The sequence below is a fragment of the Tripterygium wilfordii genome, chromosome 4 (genome assembly GCF_013401445.1).
Source record: "Tripterygium wilfordii isolate XIE 37 chromosome 4, ASM1340144v1, whole genome shotgun sequence".
NCBI classification, from domain to species: Eukaryota; Viridiplantae; Streptophyta; class Magnoliopsida; order Celastrales; family Celastraceae; genus Tripterygium; species Tripterygium wilfordii.
This window is the reverse complement of record NC_052235.1, coordinates 9,523,445-9,543,560: the sequence shown is the minus strand read 5'-3', so window position 1 is coordinate 9,543,560 and position 20,116 is coordinate 9,523,445. Positions and strand designations below refer to the sequence as shown.

The 20,116-nt window shown below is 37.5% G+C and overlaps 1 protein-coding gene across 1 annotated transcript; it reads right to left on the bottom strand.

The window, feature by feature from the left end:
* Positions 1–315: 315 nt before the first annotated feature.
* Positions 316–11,133, bottom strand: LOC119997584 (altered inheritance rate of mitochondria protein 25). Its single transcript, XM_038844708.1, has 11 exons — positions 10,583–11,133; positions 7,831–7,917; positions 6,686–6,727; positions 6,513–6,557; positions 4,445–4,510; positions 4,283–4,339; positions 4,111–4,172; positions 2,145–2,265; positions 1,182–1,259; positions 994–1,100; positions 316–807 (listed from the first exon to the last, which is right to left on the bottom strand). The coding sequence occupies exons 1-11, from the start codon at positions 11,000–11,002 to the stop codon at positions 777–779; spliced, it is 1,116 nt and encodes a 371-aa protein (XP_038700636.1). The 5' UTR covers positions 11,003–11,133; the 3' UTR covers positions 316–776.
* Positions 11,134–20,116: the final 8,983 nt, after the last annotated feature.

The following is a 20,116-nucleotide window of genomic DNA, read 5'->3' as shown; positions in this document are numbered from 1 at the left end:
TTATTCTAGCCTCCATTTCTTGTGCCTGTACTCAGTCGGGCAGAATCAACTATAAGCATCCAAATGCAGATTGGAGAACTTTTTAACCATAGAGTCTGGTATATTCAGAAATGGAGGACATCTCAAGGAAATTAGGTAAGAGGAGATGAATGTTTGAGAAAAAACCCCCATAAATTATTGAATTCCTGGGAAAAAGACTCAGAAAGATAAACTTCTATTAGAACGTTTGCAATATGTTGCTAACAAGAGCAGTAGGGGTCACACTTTTATCTAGACTTGTAATTTTCTATTATTAAGAAGCAACAAAAGTAATACTAGACACAACAGTGTACTAATACCAAAATATAATTCAATGAGAACAATTGCATAAAATGTAACATACCACTTCATCACATAAACATTTGGCCGAAAAATTATTGGCAGGAAAAAAAAGTTGGGAGTTGCTAGGTCGCATTATTCCATTACAATTGAAACAAGGCATCACATACTTATTAAAGCTGCAAGATCTAGCTCTCGATCAGCAGAAATGTTTTGGCAACCACAATCATCAATGAGGTGCATCTATACAATTGAGCTATTCAAACCACTGTAGAAGAGCTGGTTGTTGACTGCGATTTTTTATTGCCATACACACAGTGGATTGAGAGACACGAGCGAAGATGTTTTGAGTAGGTTATTATGAGTCCCTTAACTGATTCGCTGCCAGCCAAGAAATCCAAAATCCAAAGGGTAGAGGCACCACAGAAGAACCATTCAACAGTAGACTGAACTGAAGTCTACTCATCAACAACAAAGAACGGAAGCCCCCTGACAGAGAAATGGTGAACTTGGTTAATCATTTTCTGTTTATATATCAAGCAACATTGCTATGAAGACGAAAAATTTGTATTATTGAAAGACCAAATCATGATTACAGAAAACGAACACCAAATGTAGGGCATGAATGGGTAGAAATCAGAAAGAGAAAAATAGAGCAGAATATAATGACTTTACCATCCACCATGCCTCGAGAAATAGTCATTATCAAGAGATATAGCAAGAGCAACAGCTACAGCTCTCTCAGAAAGAGTCAGTTGACGAGCAACATCCAACTCCAAAACCTGCCACCAGGTTATGAGAAATTAAAGAATTTCATTAAAATAAAAAATGGGAAATGCTACCTTCTAATGTGGGTATGCTACCTCTTCAGCAAGGCCAGTTTTGGAGCCAGGGTCAGCAGTCCCAAACCGGATTACGTATTGACCAGCATCAGTCAAGAGCTGCCACACATTGGAAATGAAAGAAATTAATATTGTGGGGACGCAACTTTATCCATGGACATAAAAAACCCCATAAGACCATGTAGCCAGGTAGAGTTAAGCCATTTCATTCCTATTTGACATTGCTAAGCAGCAGTTTGGGTCACATAGACGGGATGAAACAAATCACGTAGCTTTGCAGTCAGCCTTTTACACATAAATAGGACTTCAGAATACATACAGTGAAGAAATATAATATGTAAAACATCTGTATCAAAGCCTCCCAGTCATAAGGCATATGACATAGCTGAGGTAGAGTTCATCCATTTAAAGACTAGTTGACTGGGATAAATAGCACTTCAGGCCTCATAAACGGGGAAGAATCAGATCACATAGGTTTCGAATCAGCTTTTAAACAAGTATAGCATCTCAGGTGGAAAATCAGCTTATCATAGAAGACTAACATTTCTCCATGCATGAAAAACATATCATAAAATAATCCCCCCTAATTTTCTCATCCAATTTTCCCCATTTTTTAAATTCCGGGAACATTTTGGAAGAGAGAAGCATTCTGAGAGATTAAAATTAAAACAACAATATCACTTTATTTGCCATCGTAATATTTAAGTCAATATTTTTATAGTAGCTTCCTATTTCATATACCCTGTCAGATTTCAGAAATAACACAACGAGCATGTACTCAAATTGTCACTATAAAACTGAGCCACAAAATTTCTGTTACGAGTTGGACCAGAATACAGAACCAATTACAGCTCCAAGACCTCAGTTCTTCAAAGTAAATTTTTGTTCAATTAAGTTTAAAGTACTTAATGGCCCAGAGAACAATAAGAATGAAGAGTGATTGACTGATAGTTACTCTTCTAATTTTTTGAGAAATGGTACAACCTCAAATCCAAAACCTCTCCAGTTGCGATCAATTTCAGCCAGCACCTTCCCATGATTGTCCTTCAAAGTAAATGTCCAATTCCAAAAGCCAGGATTTTCGACCACTGCAAACTGTTTATTTCTATACAATACATGATAAAAGGATGGACATATTACCAGTAATAATGTAAAATACAAGCACTTAGAAAATCAAAATATCACAAAACAGGATAATATTTAAAGGACAAAACTAGTGACTGAAATCCTTCACTGATTTGATAGCTACCAGTGCATTATCCAACACCCACAATATTAAAGTTGGTCAAATGAAGTGGAAAAATGCATATAAAGTTTCATGTAACCAAAGGACGTCCTTGAAGTTTAAAAGTGCATTCTTCATATTTGTTAGGTTATATATATAAATGATGTGAAACCCCACAAACCAAAAGGTTAATTTATTGGATTGAATGGCGAAGTAACTAATCTCAATATGGTATCAGAGTGATGGTCTTGAGTTCAAACCTTAACTTCCGCAATTTAAACTCCCATTTGTTGTTACGCAAGTGTGGGCCTTTATGAAAGCCCTTAGTGTTGGACCTCATTTGTTGTGCACGTGTTGGGCCGTCAGATTGCCAAGCCCACACGTGAGGGAGAGTGTTAGAATATATAATGTGAAACACCCCAAACCAACAAGTTAACCTTTTGGATTGAATGACAAAGTAACTAATCTTAAAAATATTTGTTATATGTATCCCAAGGATGTGTAGAGATGTTAGGACTATTAAGAAACAAAATGTTCAAACAATGATTGTAGTAAAAATGAGAGTGTTTTGCTAGACAGGTAGCAACACCAAGAAAAAAATGATGAGATAGTTTATCTGAAGAATGGATAGATGCAATCGAAGATGAGATGAGAGAATCATCTAAAATCATTTTGGCATGTAGAACATAAAGATTATGGTACCTAATGTGAGAAGTTGAAAACATTCAATGAGGAGATACTAAAAAGAAAACGAGGGAGGCCATGAAAATATGGATAGAAGTGATAAAAAAAAGAACCTGGACACTTTAGGATTAGTGGAAAGCATACTTCTAGACAAGAAGAAATTAAAGAGAAAAATCTAGGTGTTGATATCAACTAAACATTCCGATGGATTTCACGTTTCCATTTATAAACTGTGGGAGGAAAAAAATTTAAAGATGATGATAATACAAAGGTTATTGAGTCATCGAGCCAAGCTTTACTGATCTCAGACTCGGTAGATTTACAAAATGAACCAAGTGGTGCCAGCTAACTTAGGCGAGGAATAAGCATGAAGGCATCTGTAATGGAAATAAATCAACACGCAGTGGAAAAAGAGAAAATTTCAGCAAAAGAAACCATCAAACAAAATTAGGTGAGAAAAATAGGTTGGGCAGCTCGTACGAGTCTTTATGGTTTCGGTTTCAGTTGACAGTTTAGGTGTATTAGATTGGTTCAAACTTACTTCTCCCTATTGAAATGCATTAACAATAGAGAGTGAACCAAACCAAAGGGTCTGGCCAGTTTCATGAAGTTAATCAGTTGTCAAAAGTGTTCAAGATTTCTGAATCAGTTCAGTTTTCATTGTCTTTGTTTTGCAGAACACCCTTTTTAAGGTAAACCCAAAAAAACAAAAAAAAAAAAACACATGGCAATGAATTGTGGTTGCCTTTTGGAAAAAAAATTAGTTCTTGTTAGGGATCTGAAGCAAAAGTACGTTCAATGGAATGTTGCAGGTGCTAAGGACAAAGGGGAGCTGTTGGATGAAGTGATGAATTTTTATGGTATATGGCTATATGCTTGTAGTGGCACATGGTAATTGTCTAATTGAACATTGAAGTGCATGAAACATCAAATTTTCCAAGCGGAATCCCACTTCTTCCTTTCTGAATTACACAATAAACTCAGTTGCATTGTACAAACATTCAAGGTATAGATATGCAGTGGTTGGTATAATGAAATTACCCGAGATATAAATCATAAATCCTTTTCCATAGATGCCATCTCCTATGAACCACACCAATTTCCTAGTGAGGAACAACAATTAGTTGAAATTGTCAAAAACCAAAAATATATTAGACATTCTGTTTCTCATTATTTTATAAAGGTAAAAAACATAGCTGTCAGATTGGGATACCTTGCCATCAATCTCTGCATAAATTGAACTTGTTATCCACCAAAAGGGCCTGCGAACCTAAATTAGTAAAATTAAATCTTAAACATGAAATAGCAGCAACATATGACTTTAGCAAATTGTAAGTAAAACAGGTCAGGAAAGATATTTCCACAATATGCTCACCCTGAAGAGCTCATTCTGCATAGCATCAGTTATGTAAGCAACAAAAGGGCGCCTGAGACGAAGCAACTGCAGAGAATGTGCAAAATGTATCAGCAAAGGGATATTTAATAGTATAAGACTATCTATTCCAAGGGGGAAAGGTATAGCTCCTAATGTAGAAACTACAAGAAACCATATCCATCTAACCTCGTATTAATATTGTTTATGCACATGAAATCAAATTTGGTCCCAATCATCCAATATTGCAGCTAAAATAGTAGAAACCTTATTCATCAACAATGCTGCTAAACTAGTGGCAACAGGCAACCTTTTGAAGCCAGACCAACCTGATGAATCCCTTAACACTATATTTTAAACAATTATGGGTCAACTGATTTTCCAAACCAAACAATGGTTAAGATGGTATCAGTATTTACCTCCGCAAAGATGGATTAACCCAAAAGCTTTCCCCCCACCACCACCTAAGAATATGAAGGATGATATGGAATGCCTATCAAGCCTTGGGAGACTTTTTCCAAGGATCCCGAAATAGTAATCTGCTAGATTAACTGATTAAGTCAAATATGGGGAGTAGCAGGAGTATGAGGCTTCATTAGATCCTCAATTGGTGTTGGAGAGAGGAGTTCACATTTGAGTTGGAGAATGCAACAGATATGGAAAACGGAGATCCTCGTTATTCTTAAAAGGAGCTTAGGATGCTGGATTAAGAAAGGTTAATTTAGAAACTGGTAGCATGAAGACCTGTGGGTTATATTCAGTGGACAACCGTTCTGTTGCCACTACAAGAAATTAACAAATTGTCATGCATGATAAGGAGTAGGACTGCTTAGCACATCACAACTGCAGCAAGGAAAATCCTTGAGCAGCAGGAAGGCAAATGCCAATCTAAATCAAGATCTGCGAGTGCTCATTCACAGAGAGAAGCTAATAATAATCATCAACCATATACTGAATGATTAACTAGGTATGCCTGCACCAGATACGCTCATTTGCACTCTTGTAGCCCCTCTTCTGAGTGAATAAAGGCTCTCTTTTAGGCCCTTACAACCAACACATATAGAATGCCTACAATGTCAGATTTAGAGGGATGAAAACTAAGTCTAAATCAAGATCTGGGATAGATCATTGAAGGAGAGAAGCCATATATAGCTTGTTATTTTTTGCTTAAAACTCTGCCTCTCTGCCTATGCTGAGTTTAGAATCTCTGCCAAATCCAGCATAAGCCAGAAACCTAGGAGAATTCATAAGATTGATGGCCAGCATAAAAGTTGACAGATCACGACAAAAATGACCTTCTGAATTGAAAACACAAATAAGAGGACATGATCAAAATGGCCCGGCATTAACAGGGATTGATTGTTCACACAGAAAAGTCACCTCTTATCGGAGATTTGGGTGTGCTTGGCTACCGTTCGTTTTCTAATGTGTGCTCCTTGAAAAGAGATTTTCGCTAGATTTGAGTTTCTTATGGAAAAGGGCAGCTGTTCTGGCTCACCACTTGAGCAACTAATGTATATTATCAGAAAATCATTTTTTCGTGAGGATTTTATCAACAGTGGATTCAGTCTTCATGAAATCTATTAATTAATCACATGGTCTACTCCAAATTGCTGCGTCACCATCAACATGATAAGAACAATCCAAAAGAATATAGTAAAACATGATGCATGTAACATAAATGTCTTTAGCATGAGAAATTCATATTAAGAATATTCAACATAAGGTTAGAGAGTGACGCTTTTAGAGAACAATATGACTTGGCATGAGGGCACAACACAAATAGTTCGAGAGGATGACAATTTCACAAGATAGTTTTGATCATGGAATGTGTTATAATCAATATTGCTAACTTTAAAAATCTCAGGAGTGCCATAAGGAATTTGCATAGATATAAGCATACCTACCTAAAGTCAAGAGCTCATTTGTTTTTAATGCAACCATGTTCTAAGATATGTGTGAGATACTATTTGTCTTTAGCAAAATATACTCAGGAACCTGTTTACGGCTCCAGATTCAGAAGCAAATGATAACTTAATAAGGTTACTTGCCAAATTAAAGAGTAGTGTACCTGTCTAGCAATGATATTGCTTTTTTCACGAATAAAACCTGCTGGCTGTAGAAAGAACAGAGCATCAGAATTTTGTGAAAAAATTAAAATGCATACTAATAAACCTGTATGAAAGGTAATTTCCCGCATGTAACTGTATTCAAGAAAACAAAACGATTTTAACTATTACTTACCAACTCTGGATAGCACACATCTACTATTGCATAACGATTTTCCTGCAATATTATCAAAAACAAATGCATCAAAAAGAAAAAAGGAATGAACAATGCATTGTTCAACAAATGAAATTATTTTCAGAAAGCAAGCTTGACTAACATAAATCTAACTTCAAATATGGAACAGAATAATAAATCACTCTCTCCATTGTATGCATTAATGAAAAAAACCAAGACAGTCATACAATAAGGATTTTGCTTTATTACTCTAATTGAAGTTCAAATTTTTAACAAGGAGTGAATAAATACGACTGTTACAATAATTAAATATCACAAAGTGCTCACAACTGTAGGCAAACATGTGGTCCAATTGTAGATTGCATGAGTGCAACCTAGAGACCACAGGTTCACGGGCGTTGTTTTCCTTCAACATGCGAACATGTGCTCAGTGACAAGGGCGGATCTAGAAAATGAATTTAGGGTGGGCTTGGTTAGTTGGGATGTAGGAATTTATAAGAAGAGAGCTGAAGGTTGACGGGGTTCGCCGCCCCCGAAATTTTTTTTAGAACATTTACTGAAAAGTGACCAGAGATAAGCAAATATCTATGTAGTTATTACATTAAGTAAATATTTATATAGTCATTAAATTACACATCAAAACTATATATTGAACAATGATCGGGAATAAAGAATCGTTTAAATTGTGCTAGACGATTTGTCATTGAGTGGAAATCTTCTATCATGTACGAGTGTGTAGCAATCAATATTCGCTCTCTTGTATGAGTGTGCATGTATCAATCAATAATTATTAAATTAACCATACATATATATAGTTATTAAATAAATCTAAATAAGTGAATTTAATTTGAGATTTGGGTATTTAGAAGTATATATGGTAATTTTTTTCCAAAATTTGAGGGTGGGCTCTAGGCCTTAGCTAGATCCGCCACTGCTCAGTGATAGAGTTGCACGGGTGCAACTTAGAGGTCACATGTTCAATCCTAGAAACAGTCTCTCCACATATTATGTGCGATGAGGTTTGCGTACATCCTGTCTGTCCCCGACCCCGCCCACTACTGAGCTTGTGCACTAGAGTTGTTTTTTTTTTTTTAACAAAGTGCTCACAAGTCAGTACATTAATGGAAGAGCAAAAAAAAACATACCTGCTCAAGACCAAGTACAAGATTTCTCCACTCTATATCCCTGGTAATCAGTAAATTGGACCTAGCAAGAAGGGATGCAACTTTGGCCTGGAAAATATGTCAATAGATAAATCTTAAGAAATCAAACATCAAAAACCGAAATCCAACAATTACAAAACACATGAATCGGAAATTGTTTACATATGAACATCTATATTACAACGAAAGTAAAACAAGCTATGATCATGCATACAACTTCAAAACAAACAAACACAAGGTTAGCAAGTAAAATTGCACATCTTGGCAATTACAATGACCAAGGAAAGCATTTGGAGGCAATAAGAATAAATATATGACTTTAAGCCCATAAAACAACCATAAATAAGCACAATAAAGCACCCCAATATAGCATATACAGAAATTCTTGCCAATGTATGTTTCCCAGACTTGTCAGGTTTAGTGAGGCATTATCTCTTTAATAAAGACGATGTTCAGCATATGCATCAAACCAGTCAAAAGGCTGGCCCATTTGGTCACAGCACACAAACCAAATATTCTTTGTATACTTTAGCCTACAGGTCACAGGTTCAATTCCTGTAACAAGCTGAGAAGAATGATAATCAATCATATATTTTGAGTAGTAACGAATTTTTTTGAAGAAAGGAAACAAAGTAAAAGAAGATATTGTCATACTAAAACATATACAACCCAAAACAACTATCAAGTCCACAATCTAATAGTCATCAACCGTTCCATTCTCCTCATATTATAAACATAGGTAAACCCAATAGTGAAAAAAGTTTAAATACAAACTATGAAACCACCCAAGTAGTTAGTAAAAGATTTAAGAATCTTCAAAAAGGTCCAAAAAACTCTTCCAACTTCTTTCTTCTTTGATAGGACTAATGACCAGAAGAATTTAAACAAACCCAATTTTGTATATGACTAAATGCATTAGGTAATGACAAGAAGAATTCAAACAAACCCAATTTTTGTTCTTCGAGGTTTAAAAGACCATTGGAGAATAAAGTTTCCTTTCCTCGCATGAGTTCAAAAGAATTGTACTACAAATCAGCACATCTTCTGAGAAGTAAAATGAATTTTTATGCATTCTTAGAGCATCCACTAATGCTATGATCCTAATGGCACCACCACTATGTGAGCCTTGTGCACTTGTTACCTTTTTCATAAGACTTCATTTTTATTACATGATTCTATTTCAGTGATCCATTCTTTCTCCCCATTTCGAAAACAAAGAACAGACAACAAACACAATCTAATACAGTAATACCCTTAACATTCATAAAATAAGAAGCAAAAGATCGTGAAGGGGCAAGGATCCTTCCAGGTAAATCCATTGGCAAATAGCAGTAAGAATCTATCTGTTCAGAAGCTGGGAGAAGGAAAGGGAAAAATCATTTTAGTAACCCCCGTCTTGTCCCTCCCTCCCACCATTCTATTACTCTTTCACCTCCAGTTTTACATCATTTTTTAGACTTAAAACTCACAACATTGAAAATAAATTTAATGGTAAAACTTCAGAGAAAGTCCAACCAGTATATATTTTCCGTCTTTACAGGTTTAAGGCAAGTCCACAGTGCAAGACATTAAACAATATGAAAGAATGGGGTGCAGGGTATTGACATTGTATCGGGTGAGGAGCAAATCCACATAAATAGAGAATTAGATTCACAAAGAAAAGCTAAGCAATGGAAGTGCTAGTGGAATACATCATGGAAATAAAAGATGAAATGCAAACTACGACAGTTCACCAAGTAATCTACAAAAAATATAATTATTGAATTCAACTTTATTGTCATGGCTAGCTTTTGTGGAATTTCAAACTTAAGATAGCTGACACGGGACACACTTGAAAGCATTTGAAGAATATGCATAAATACTCTTTCCTTTCCAAAAATGATTCCGATCATGAATATTACTCACATCAAATAGAAAATGTAGCTTGACCATCAGATCAAGTAGTTAAATATATCTACACACACATATAAGCAACTCTAATGCACAAGGCTTCCAAAGAGGAAACCGCGATGTGGAAGGGCAAGATATACACATCCTTACTTCTGATTGTTAATGCAAAAGAACTTTATTAGAGGCACAAAGATAGTACAACCTAAAGAGAAGAACAAGGCTACAACTAGTCAGACCTCAACAAAAGAAAAACAAAAAAGGGACTGCATGACACTGCAACAGACCTAGATAAGGCTACATCTGCAGAGATCACATCAAAGAAATTATTACAATATCTTGCCAACCAGAGCTTCAGGGTTGAAAGCCAATTCTCGATAAAGTTTTCCAGGGAATCTTCTTTTTTAGAGAACATCCTCTTGGTCCTCTCAAGCAAGGTATGCAAACTAGTAACTATATTTAAACTCACCGACGGCTTAGCGGGAATACTGTTTCCAAGAACTAAACCTACGGCTTACAACTGAATTCAAAAGAATTGGGCAGAGTGTGATTCAAGCCACACTGCAGAATTATAGATAAACTGAGTAAGAAGGAATGATCTCCAAAAGAGATCAAAATTTCTAGCCACAAAGGTGATGCAATTTGGTTTCACAAAAGATGGAAGATTGGAATGAAGACGCACAGATGAATTCACATTATTGGCTCTCTTCAAACCTATCCTTTTTTCCAATGCAATGTTCTCAACAATTAGCATCACAAAAAGTTACGAATTGACAAACAAACATCTCTCATTAAATATTTAAAGAAAAAAAATTCTAAAGATAAATAACAATGATCGAAAGCCCACCTCTACAGAACCTGGTTTCAGAATACCATCTATCGACTGGCTAACAGGTGGTTGTTTCACAATTGGTTCACCTTGGCCATGCAAATTTTCTTGCCTGACAGTTGCACCGGACGAATATTTCTCAAATGGATGATAATCACCAAGTCTTCTGTGCCCAACAATTTGTTGTTTTCGTTTTTCCACAGACTTGTTTTTTTTCCTATCTGCAATCCAAAGTTGGGCAAGGAAATTTCTATCCAAGCAATCACCCTCCTCAGCTCCATGCCCAAATCGCCGAGAAATGCATATCGTGCCTTCCCTCGACCAAAGGGGGCCGGTTTCACTAGCGCAAGTCAATAGCTTATGTCTCCACAACGAGGACGACGCAATTTTATGAACTAATGCAGAGTTCGATATCAGCTTCCTCGAACTCCAATTCATTCTTATACGATGAGATCAGAATCCTGCAAATTAAATTGATTAGAATCGAAATCTAACCGTACTTTTCGGACGACGGAGAGTGGATGCCCGAACATCTTGATTCTTGAGGTTTCTCTTCTTTAATTTCTAGATTTTTTTTATGATTAAAATATTAGGGCTTATAAATTTATAATTAAAAAATGACATATTAATTCCACTTTGAAATTGTTGAATATTTAGATCCACTCCAAAATACTTCATCCCTTAATCCATTTTTATTTTTTATAATATTTAAATCATTTAAATTTTATATAATTCTTTTTTGACCTTTTTCCCAAAGTGAATTAGATCTAATTTATTTTTTATAATATTTAAATCATTTAAATTTTATATAATTCTTTTTTTACCTTTTTCCCAAAGTGGATTAGATCTAATATGATTTATCTCTTGTTACTTTTTTTATATGTTACATCTCTCTTCTCTCTCTACTGCATCTCTCTCATCACAGCAACTCTCTCTCCTACTGTATCTCTCTCGTCACAACAACTTTCTCTCTCTTGCTGCATCTCTCTCTTTACTACGTCTTTCTCTCTCTCTCTCATCTCTTTTTATGGTTGTCATTTTGGTTCAAATATGATTGGGCATTATGCGTCTCTATGAGGAGAGTCCAATGGTGATGTTGGTATTGCAAATTATCGTCGAAATTGGCCGGATCTGAAGTTTTTTCTAAATAGAAACACTGACAGACCATTGTTACTGTTTTGAAATAGTGACATTGATCGACCAATGTTACTATTTTAAAACGGTCATATCCAGTGGTCGTTTTGGGCCGTACCTGGCTAGGAATTGTGCGTCTCAGTAAGGGGAGTCCAACGATAATTATGGTATGGCGAACCGCCATCGAAATCCACCAGATCAGAAGTTTTTTCCAGATAGTAACGCTGACCGACCAATATTATTGTTTTGAAATAATAACATTGGTAACACTGGCAAAACCAATGTTACTATTTTGAAACAGTAACATTGGTAACATTGGCCGACCAATGTTACTGTTTTGAAATAGTAACATTGACAAACGAATGTTATTGTTTTAAAACGATCATATCCGGTGGCCGTTTTGGGTCGTACTTGGCTGGGCATTGTGTGTCACAGTGAGGGGAGTCTAATGGTAGTGGTGGTATGGCGAACCACTGCCGAAATCTACCGGAGGATTTGAAGAAGATGAAGATGGAAGAGATAGGTAACGACAGTGAATCAACAAGAGGAGTTGCAGTTGCTTCTTGACCCTCTCGCAAATCTCAGCTCGTCGATCTTCCAGTGTTTATGTTCCTATGGATGTTTGCTTAAATGCTTATACGTAAAGAGACTAGCAGATTATAATATTATATAGTTTCTTTGGAGGTGCGGTTGTCTGGAGTTTAGGTTTGAATGCGTGTGAAATTTTGATTGAATATATTATATTAGGTTTTGTTGATTTCAAGGGTAAGAAAGTAATTAGCATAATGGTACCTTAGAGGGATATAGTTTTTTGGACTAGACTTAAGTTTCTAAAAGTTTCACAAGTGGTATCGGCATGAAATTTTCCCATTTATAATAGCTCCTTGAACATAGCCGAACAAATAAAGGCCCAAACAAAAGAATTAAGGTCTCGACACTTGTTATAAAAGCATTTATTATTAGGGGACCGAAAAAACATAAATTGGTAATTCTTGAGTGACACATGTCCATAATATATACATTCATGATAGTTCATAACTAGGTAACATTCCACCTAGGATAATTCAGCCCAACAAATTAAAAAAAGAAAAACAAAACAAAAAACAAAACTTGATATTTGTCCAAAAATAAGCCACGAAACCTGATATTTGCCTAAACATTCAAATTTCTTTCTCTCCCCTCTCTTCCTCTCCACGAGATGCTCCCACCCCACAGGTCAAAATCATGTTTCTTCTTGCGGCGATCATTTTGGTCAGAGCTTGGTTGGAAATGGTAGCCTTCTGTTCAGGAAGTTGTTTGGTACAAATGGTGTGACGAACCGTCGTTGGAAACGGTTGGATGTAGCTATTTTTTTGACAATAACTGAAACTTCACAGTCAACTAGGTGATTTCGGTTGACTGAGCGATCATTGGAGGCTGAGTTCGGTTGGGTTTCACTCCTGATCAACTAGGGATTTTATGGAGGTGATGATGGCCGGATGACGAAATTGTCATCTTTGGCCGTTAGGGGGGACTGTTGATGATGTATGGCAGAGTAGATTCTATGGCAAATGCTATTAAATTTCCTCTATTAAGGCATTGCTGTGTAAAATCATTTGTTCTCATTTGCTTACTAAAATCACCAGTGGCTAATTACACTATCAATGTAATAAACCACTGATGATTAAACTTGACATTGTTTACTAATTAAGCTTGGCAGTAGCTTATTACACATTGAATGTGACTAGTTACCTTGTCAATGTAATAAGTCACTGGTGATTAAACTTGCCATTGCTTGCTTATTTGGCTTACCAATGACTTATTACATTGTCAATATAATTAATTACACTGTCAATATAGTAAGCCACTAGTGCTTCTGTCTTTTTTCGTATCTCAAACGTAATATTTGCGTTTTTCTGTGCTTCTTTGGTTGTTAAAAGTTCACCTATTTTCAAATCAGGAGTGAATCAAAACCAAGCCTAAATCAAATAATTAGGAGTGAATCAAAACCAAGCCTAAATCAAATCTCCAATGAAATAAAGAATCACTTGAAAAATGACGATATCAACAACATTCTACAATCTAAGACAAAAGCTTAGACTTTTTTGGAGTAGATTTGTAACCCAATAAGTCATTCCCACACCTAGTTTGAGGAGAGAGAAAGAACAAGTGAACAAGAGGTTGAGGCGAGAGAAGAAAGAGAGAGAATAGAGAAAAGAAAGAGAAGAAAGAGATAGAAGAAAAAGAGAGGAAATGGACAAAATAAAACCCTATCAGAGAGAGGCAGGAGAGAAAGTGTAACTTTTTCAATTTTTTTAATTATCCTAGGTGGCATATTGTCTGAGTTGTCCACCTAGATTATGAAAAATTATGGATCCCAATATTAGGAACACTTAAGCATTTTCGCTAGTTTATTGTTGAACAAACTAACATACTCTTTAATAAACTATTAAGTAACAATCTACAAAATAATCATTAGAAGATACATGCAGCGAGAGCTCTAACAAGATTTTAAAATGAAATAGTTCTCAAAATCAATAGTAGGTGTAGAGTGAGAGAGATTTTTTTGCCAATAACAACTAAAAACTCAAACAATCTCCAAAACTATCGAATGAAATGCTGCATCTAAAGGTCAAACAAGACAAGAATCTTGTGTGTATGTGCATGAGACAAGAAGTTCAAGTTTTGCATCAAACTAGGGTGTACATGTCTTTGCACGGAAAGAATAGTGAGTGTACATGTCTTTGCTCTTACGTGATTGAACAAAACAAGAAAGAATAGTGGGATTCGTTATCATAGTCAGGGTTGTACATGTCTTTGTATGAAATGCACCGTTAGTGAATCCTTTGGGTTGGATAAGTTCGTTTTTCTTTGACAAGATTGGGTCGATTGAATTTTGAGGGATGTGGCTGATACCATTGGGTAGGTTCTTCACAATGTAACAATGTAATTATAACCTGTGTTACTCATAAAAACAATGTAATAGAAGTCTGATTCATTGAGAAAACAATGTAATAAGAGACTAAAACAATGTAATAAGAGGCTTAAACAATCTATACCTATATATTAAGCAGAGACTCTAATAATTGCTCCTATTTTTTTGACACCTAGCCTACTAAAACTCTCTGTTTATTCCTATGTGGACTCTCAACACTTCTTTCTCTCTTTTTCGGATGCTCTCAACTCTCCTTATTTCTCCAATAAACTTGTCTCCAATAGAACGTGTCTGGCGGCGATAAAAGAAGGGGAAAAAAAACGCACGACCTCAAAGCCGTTTCCTGTTTTGCGTCTGCTGCTCCTGTTCTCTATTTCCATCTCCCAATTAAACATGCCCTACGGCAATAAAGAACGTTGTCCATTTGTTGATTCCTTGCTTGGGTTCCATAGCCCACAAAATTAGCAATCGATTCTGCGGAGCTGTTGTCCTTTTGGTGATTCCGTGCTCGGTTTCCATAGCCCACAAAAGCTGCAATCGATTGCTGCTCCCGTTGTTGCTTCCTTGCTCTGTTTCCATAGCCCACAAAAACTGCAACCGATTGCTGCTCCTGTTCTCTGCTTCCATATCCTCTGAAATTCAAGTCTATAAATCCGTAATCCAAGGTGGGTTTTGCGAGAACTCGCTTTCTCCCTTGATAGCTTTACAAGAGAAGTCATGGGTCGTCTTCCAAGTAATGGCGGGCTAGCGTTAAAGAGTAAGTTATGTATACCAAGCCCAAACCTAGTCAAGCCCACACAGAAACAGACCCAATGAAGAGTTACAATACAGCTCATGCTCAAGACTGTATAAGTTCAAATTAAAGTGTTTAGTTTCAAACGGTTCCCTGTACAGACATTGTAGTGTCAGTCTGCTATAGCCGTTACTCTCAAAGCTTCGTGTATATATTCTTATGTAATTGCTCTGTTCATGTTAATGAAAATTATCTTACAAAGCTCTTTATGGTATCGGAGTAGTTGTGAAAAAACTCCGACGAGTGATCCTCCGTCATGGCTACTACTGCTTGTTCTTCTTCATCTCTTATCACCACAGTCTCTGTTTCTTCCTCTAGTACAACCAATGTTACAGTTCATGCAATCTCACCAATATCACTGAAACTTACCACTACCAACTTTCTTTCATGGAGACTCCATCTTTCCTCTCTTCTAAGAGCATATAATCTTTTGGGTTATGTTGACGGAACTCGTCCATGCCCACCTCAACCTACTGAATCTGATGCTGCATCCTCTACTTCTGATGTTCTATATCATACCTGGAAAAGCCAGGATCACTTTATTGTTCATGCTATTCTTGCTTCGATTGATGCAACTGTTTTACCCCTACTTGGTGATGTCACCAATGGTGCTATGGCATGGAACAGGGTCCATCAGCTATTTGTAAATAGCTCAAGAGCCCGTGTTATTCAGCTCAAATTTCAGCTGTCACGATGTCAAAAAGGAAACAAGACCATGACTGAGTATTTTCAGTTTGTAAAAGCCATTGCTGATGAGCTGGCTGTTGATTCAGATGATTTAACTCTGTATATCCTTGATGGTCTCAGTCAGGATTATGCTAGTATGGTTGGGTCCATTCGTACCCGTGAAAAACCCTTTACTTATGAAGAATTGAAGGATGTACTGGTGGCTCAAGAGGGTTACTTGACCCGTCTTACTCCGTCTTCAGATTTATCTCTTGCCACTGCTAATCTTCATCAGATGCAACCTTCTTCTTCGTGGCAATCTAACAAGAACAACAACAAGAACTCGAATTCATCTTGGCACCAAGACAAATCTCGCACTCCCTGGAATCCCTCTCAAAAGTCCTTTAATGGTGGTCGTGGCCGTGGACGAGGTCGTGGTCATGGTTCCCCGCGCATAATTTGTCAACTTTGTGGCAAGCCCGGGCGCACTGCTAACATTTGCAGAAATTTTAAAATCTTTGCCAATCAGCAATCTCATTATAACTCTGCTCCATCTGCTCACTTTGCTTCCGCATCATCTATTGATTATGCTCCTTCTCATCAGTCCTGGCTACTTGATTCTGGAGCTAGTCATAACATGACTCAAGATCTTCAAAATCTTTCTCTTCATACTGATTATGACGGCACTGATGATGTGAAATTGGGTGACGGTACAGGTTTGCCTATCTCCCATGTTGGTTCTACACAATTACACACTACCACCAGACCTTTACAAGTTACTAATGTTTTATGTGTGCCTTCTCTTCAAAAGAATCTTTTATCTGTTCATGAACTAACCAAGCATAATGATATTTCTATTGAATTTTTCCCTTCCTATTGTGTTATCAAGGATCGGCATACTGGTCACACAATGGCAAAGGGACAATGCAGTGATGGCCTTTATCATTTTGAACAGCGACTCATATCATGTTTTGCTACTACCTCCAACACCCAAGCGATACGTACTACTGTTGATGGATGGCATTGCCACTTAGGCCATCCATCCTCTAAATTGTTGACACGAGTGTTTAAACATTCTACTTTGCCTTGTACTTCTTCTTTGTCAACAAAGTCTCTGACTTGTAGTTCTTGTTCACTTAATAAAATGCATAAATTGCCTTTTGGTCCCTCTACTGTTCACAGCACTGCACCTTTACATATTATCTATAGTGATGTTTGGGGTCCATCTCCTATACAATCCATTGATGGTTTTCGGTATTACTTACTATTTGTTGATCATTATACACGTTATATGTGGCTCTTTCCATTATACCAGAAATCTGATGTGTTCTCTATCTTCCTACAGTTTAAAAGACTAGTTGAGAAGCAATTCAAAGCTAATATTCGCACTCTATACACTGACAATGGTGGTGAATTCCAGCGGCTTAAAACCTATCTCAATGATGAAGGCATTAGTTGGTTTCAATCACCACCCCACACGCCACAACATGTTGCAGTGGCAGAGAGAAAACATAGACATTTGGCTGAAATGGCACGGACTCTTCTTCACTCAGCAAATCTGCCACTCTCCTTTTGGACTCATGCCTATCAAACTGCCACATATCTTGTAAACAGACTTCCTATTCATCCCAAATCCCTTCTTACACCATATCAATTATTGTTTCATCAGCCTCCCAATTATCTTAAATTACGTGTATTTGGTTGCCAATGTTTTCCGTGGCTCCGTCCTTATACTCAAAACAAGCTTCAACCTCGTTCTACACCTTGTATCTTTCTAGGATATTCCACCTCGCAAAGCTCCTATAAATGTTTTGATCCCACCACCAATAAAATCTATCTTTCTCGTCATGTTCTCTTTCATGAATCCACCTTTCCTTCCTACTGTAATCCCTCCTTGCAACCTCCTTCTGTTTGTTCTCCTCCTACTTCGTCTTCTTTAGTTTCACCTTTGGCAACCCCTATCAGTATTCCTGTTCCTCTCCCTATGACTCAGCCTCCTTTATCTACCACAATTACTTCCTCTGATGTTGATCCTTCTCCGCCCTCTGATGTCCCCCCACGGTCTCCCCCACGCACTCATTCCATGACCACTCGCTCTACGAATAATATCTTTCATCCCAAACATCTTCATCTTTCCACCATTCATCCCCTTCCTACTACTCTGGAACCAAATTCAGTTTCTCAAGCTCTCAATGATCCCACTTGGGCAGCTGCTATGCATCAAGAATATGATGCTCTAGTCAAACATCAAACCTGGGTTCTTGTCCCTCCTGTTCCTGGCTGCAAACCTATTGGCTCTAAATGGGTGTTTCGCCTTAAGTACAATCCTGATGGCTCAATTGCTCGTCTTGTTGCTCAGGGCTATGCTCAACGTCATGGCATTGATTATATTCATACTTTTAGTCCCGTCATTCGGCCTGCCACCATTCGAGTTGTTCTTACTATTGCGGTCTCTTCTGGCTGGTCTCTTCACCATTTAGACATTAATAATGCGTTCTTAAATGGCCACCTAACTGAAACTGTGTATATGAAGCAACCACGGGGGTTTGAGGACCCAAATCACCCTACTTATTTGTGCAAGTTACAGAAATCACTCTATGGCTTAAAACAGGCACCACGTGCGTGGTATATTGCTCTTAGCAACAGCCTCCTTCGCCTCGGGTTTCATCACTCTTTTGCTGATCCTAGTCTCTTTATCCTTCAAGAAGATTCTCATCTTATGTATGTTTTAGTTTATGTTGATGATCTCATTCTTACTAGCTCCAATTCTGCACTTATCTCCAGGGTGACAAAGTCTCTTGCTGCTCAGTTCTCACTAAAAGATTTAGGTGATTTATCTTACTTTCTGGGCATTGAAGTCTTACCTACTCCCTCTGGCTTGCTGCTATCTCAACAAAAATACATTAGAGACGTGCTGGACAAGGCAGATATGGCCAGTGCAAAACCTGTCCACACTCCCTTGCCATCACACTTCTATGCTTCTCTCACCACCGGAACACTCTTACCTGATCCCTATCTTTATCGTCAGCTCATCGGTAGCCTCCAGTATTTGAGTTTAACCCGACCTGACTTAAGTTTTGCCGTCAATCGTCTCGCTCAATTTATGAGTGCTCCCACGGATACCCATTGGTCCCTGCTCAAGCGGCTTCTTCGCTACCTCAAAGGGACTCATAACTTCGACATTCATATCACCAAGTGTTTTCCTCTTCATCTTCAAGCTTACTCCTACTCCGATTGGGCCAGCAACATAGATGACAGTACATCCACATCTGCATACGTTATCTTTCTCGGCACTAGCCCTATTTCTTGGCGATCCCAAAAGCAGAGAGCTGTTGCTCGGTCTTCTACCGAGGCTGAGTACCGAGCTCTTGCCTCCACTGCGGCTGAAGTAGTTTGGTTAACCCATCTGCTTCGTGATCTCCGGCGGTCTCTTCCTCATAAGCCTATTCTCTACTGTGACAATCAGGGCGCCACAGCTCTTAGTCACAATCCTGTTCATCATTCTCGAATGAAGCATATTATTGTTGATATTCACTTTGTTCGCTATCTTGTTGCTCAAGGAGTTCTCACTGTTCAAAAACTCTCCACCGTGGACCAGCTTGCTGACTTGCTTACTAAATCCCTGCTTCGTACCAAGATTGGCATGACCTCTGGTACATCCATCTAGAGGGGGAGTAAAGAGGAAGTTATGTATACCAAGCCCAAACCTAGTCAAGCCCACACAGAAACAGGCCCAATGAAGAGTTACAATACAGCTCATGCTCAAGACTGTATAAGTTCAAATTAAAGTGTTTAGTTTCAAACGGCTCCCTGTACAGACATTGTAGTGTCAGTCTGCTATAGCCGTTACTCTCAAAGCTTCGCGTATACATTCTTATGTAATTGCTCTGTTCATGTTAATGAAAATTATCTTACAAAGCTCTTTAAGCGTTTCGCTTCATGGCCACAGAGGTATCACCTTCAATTTGAAGTTTCTCGCTTTTGATTTTTTCCCCTTTCGTATGTACTGGTAAAACCACATGTCATATATTTAACGGTCCCGCTA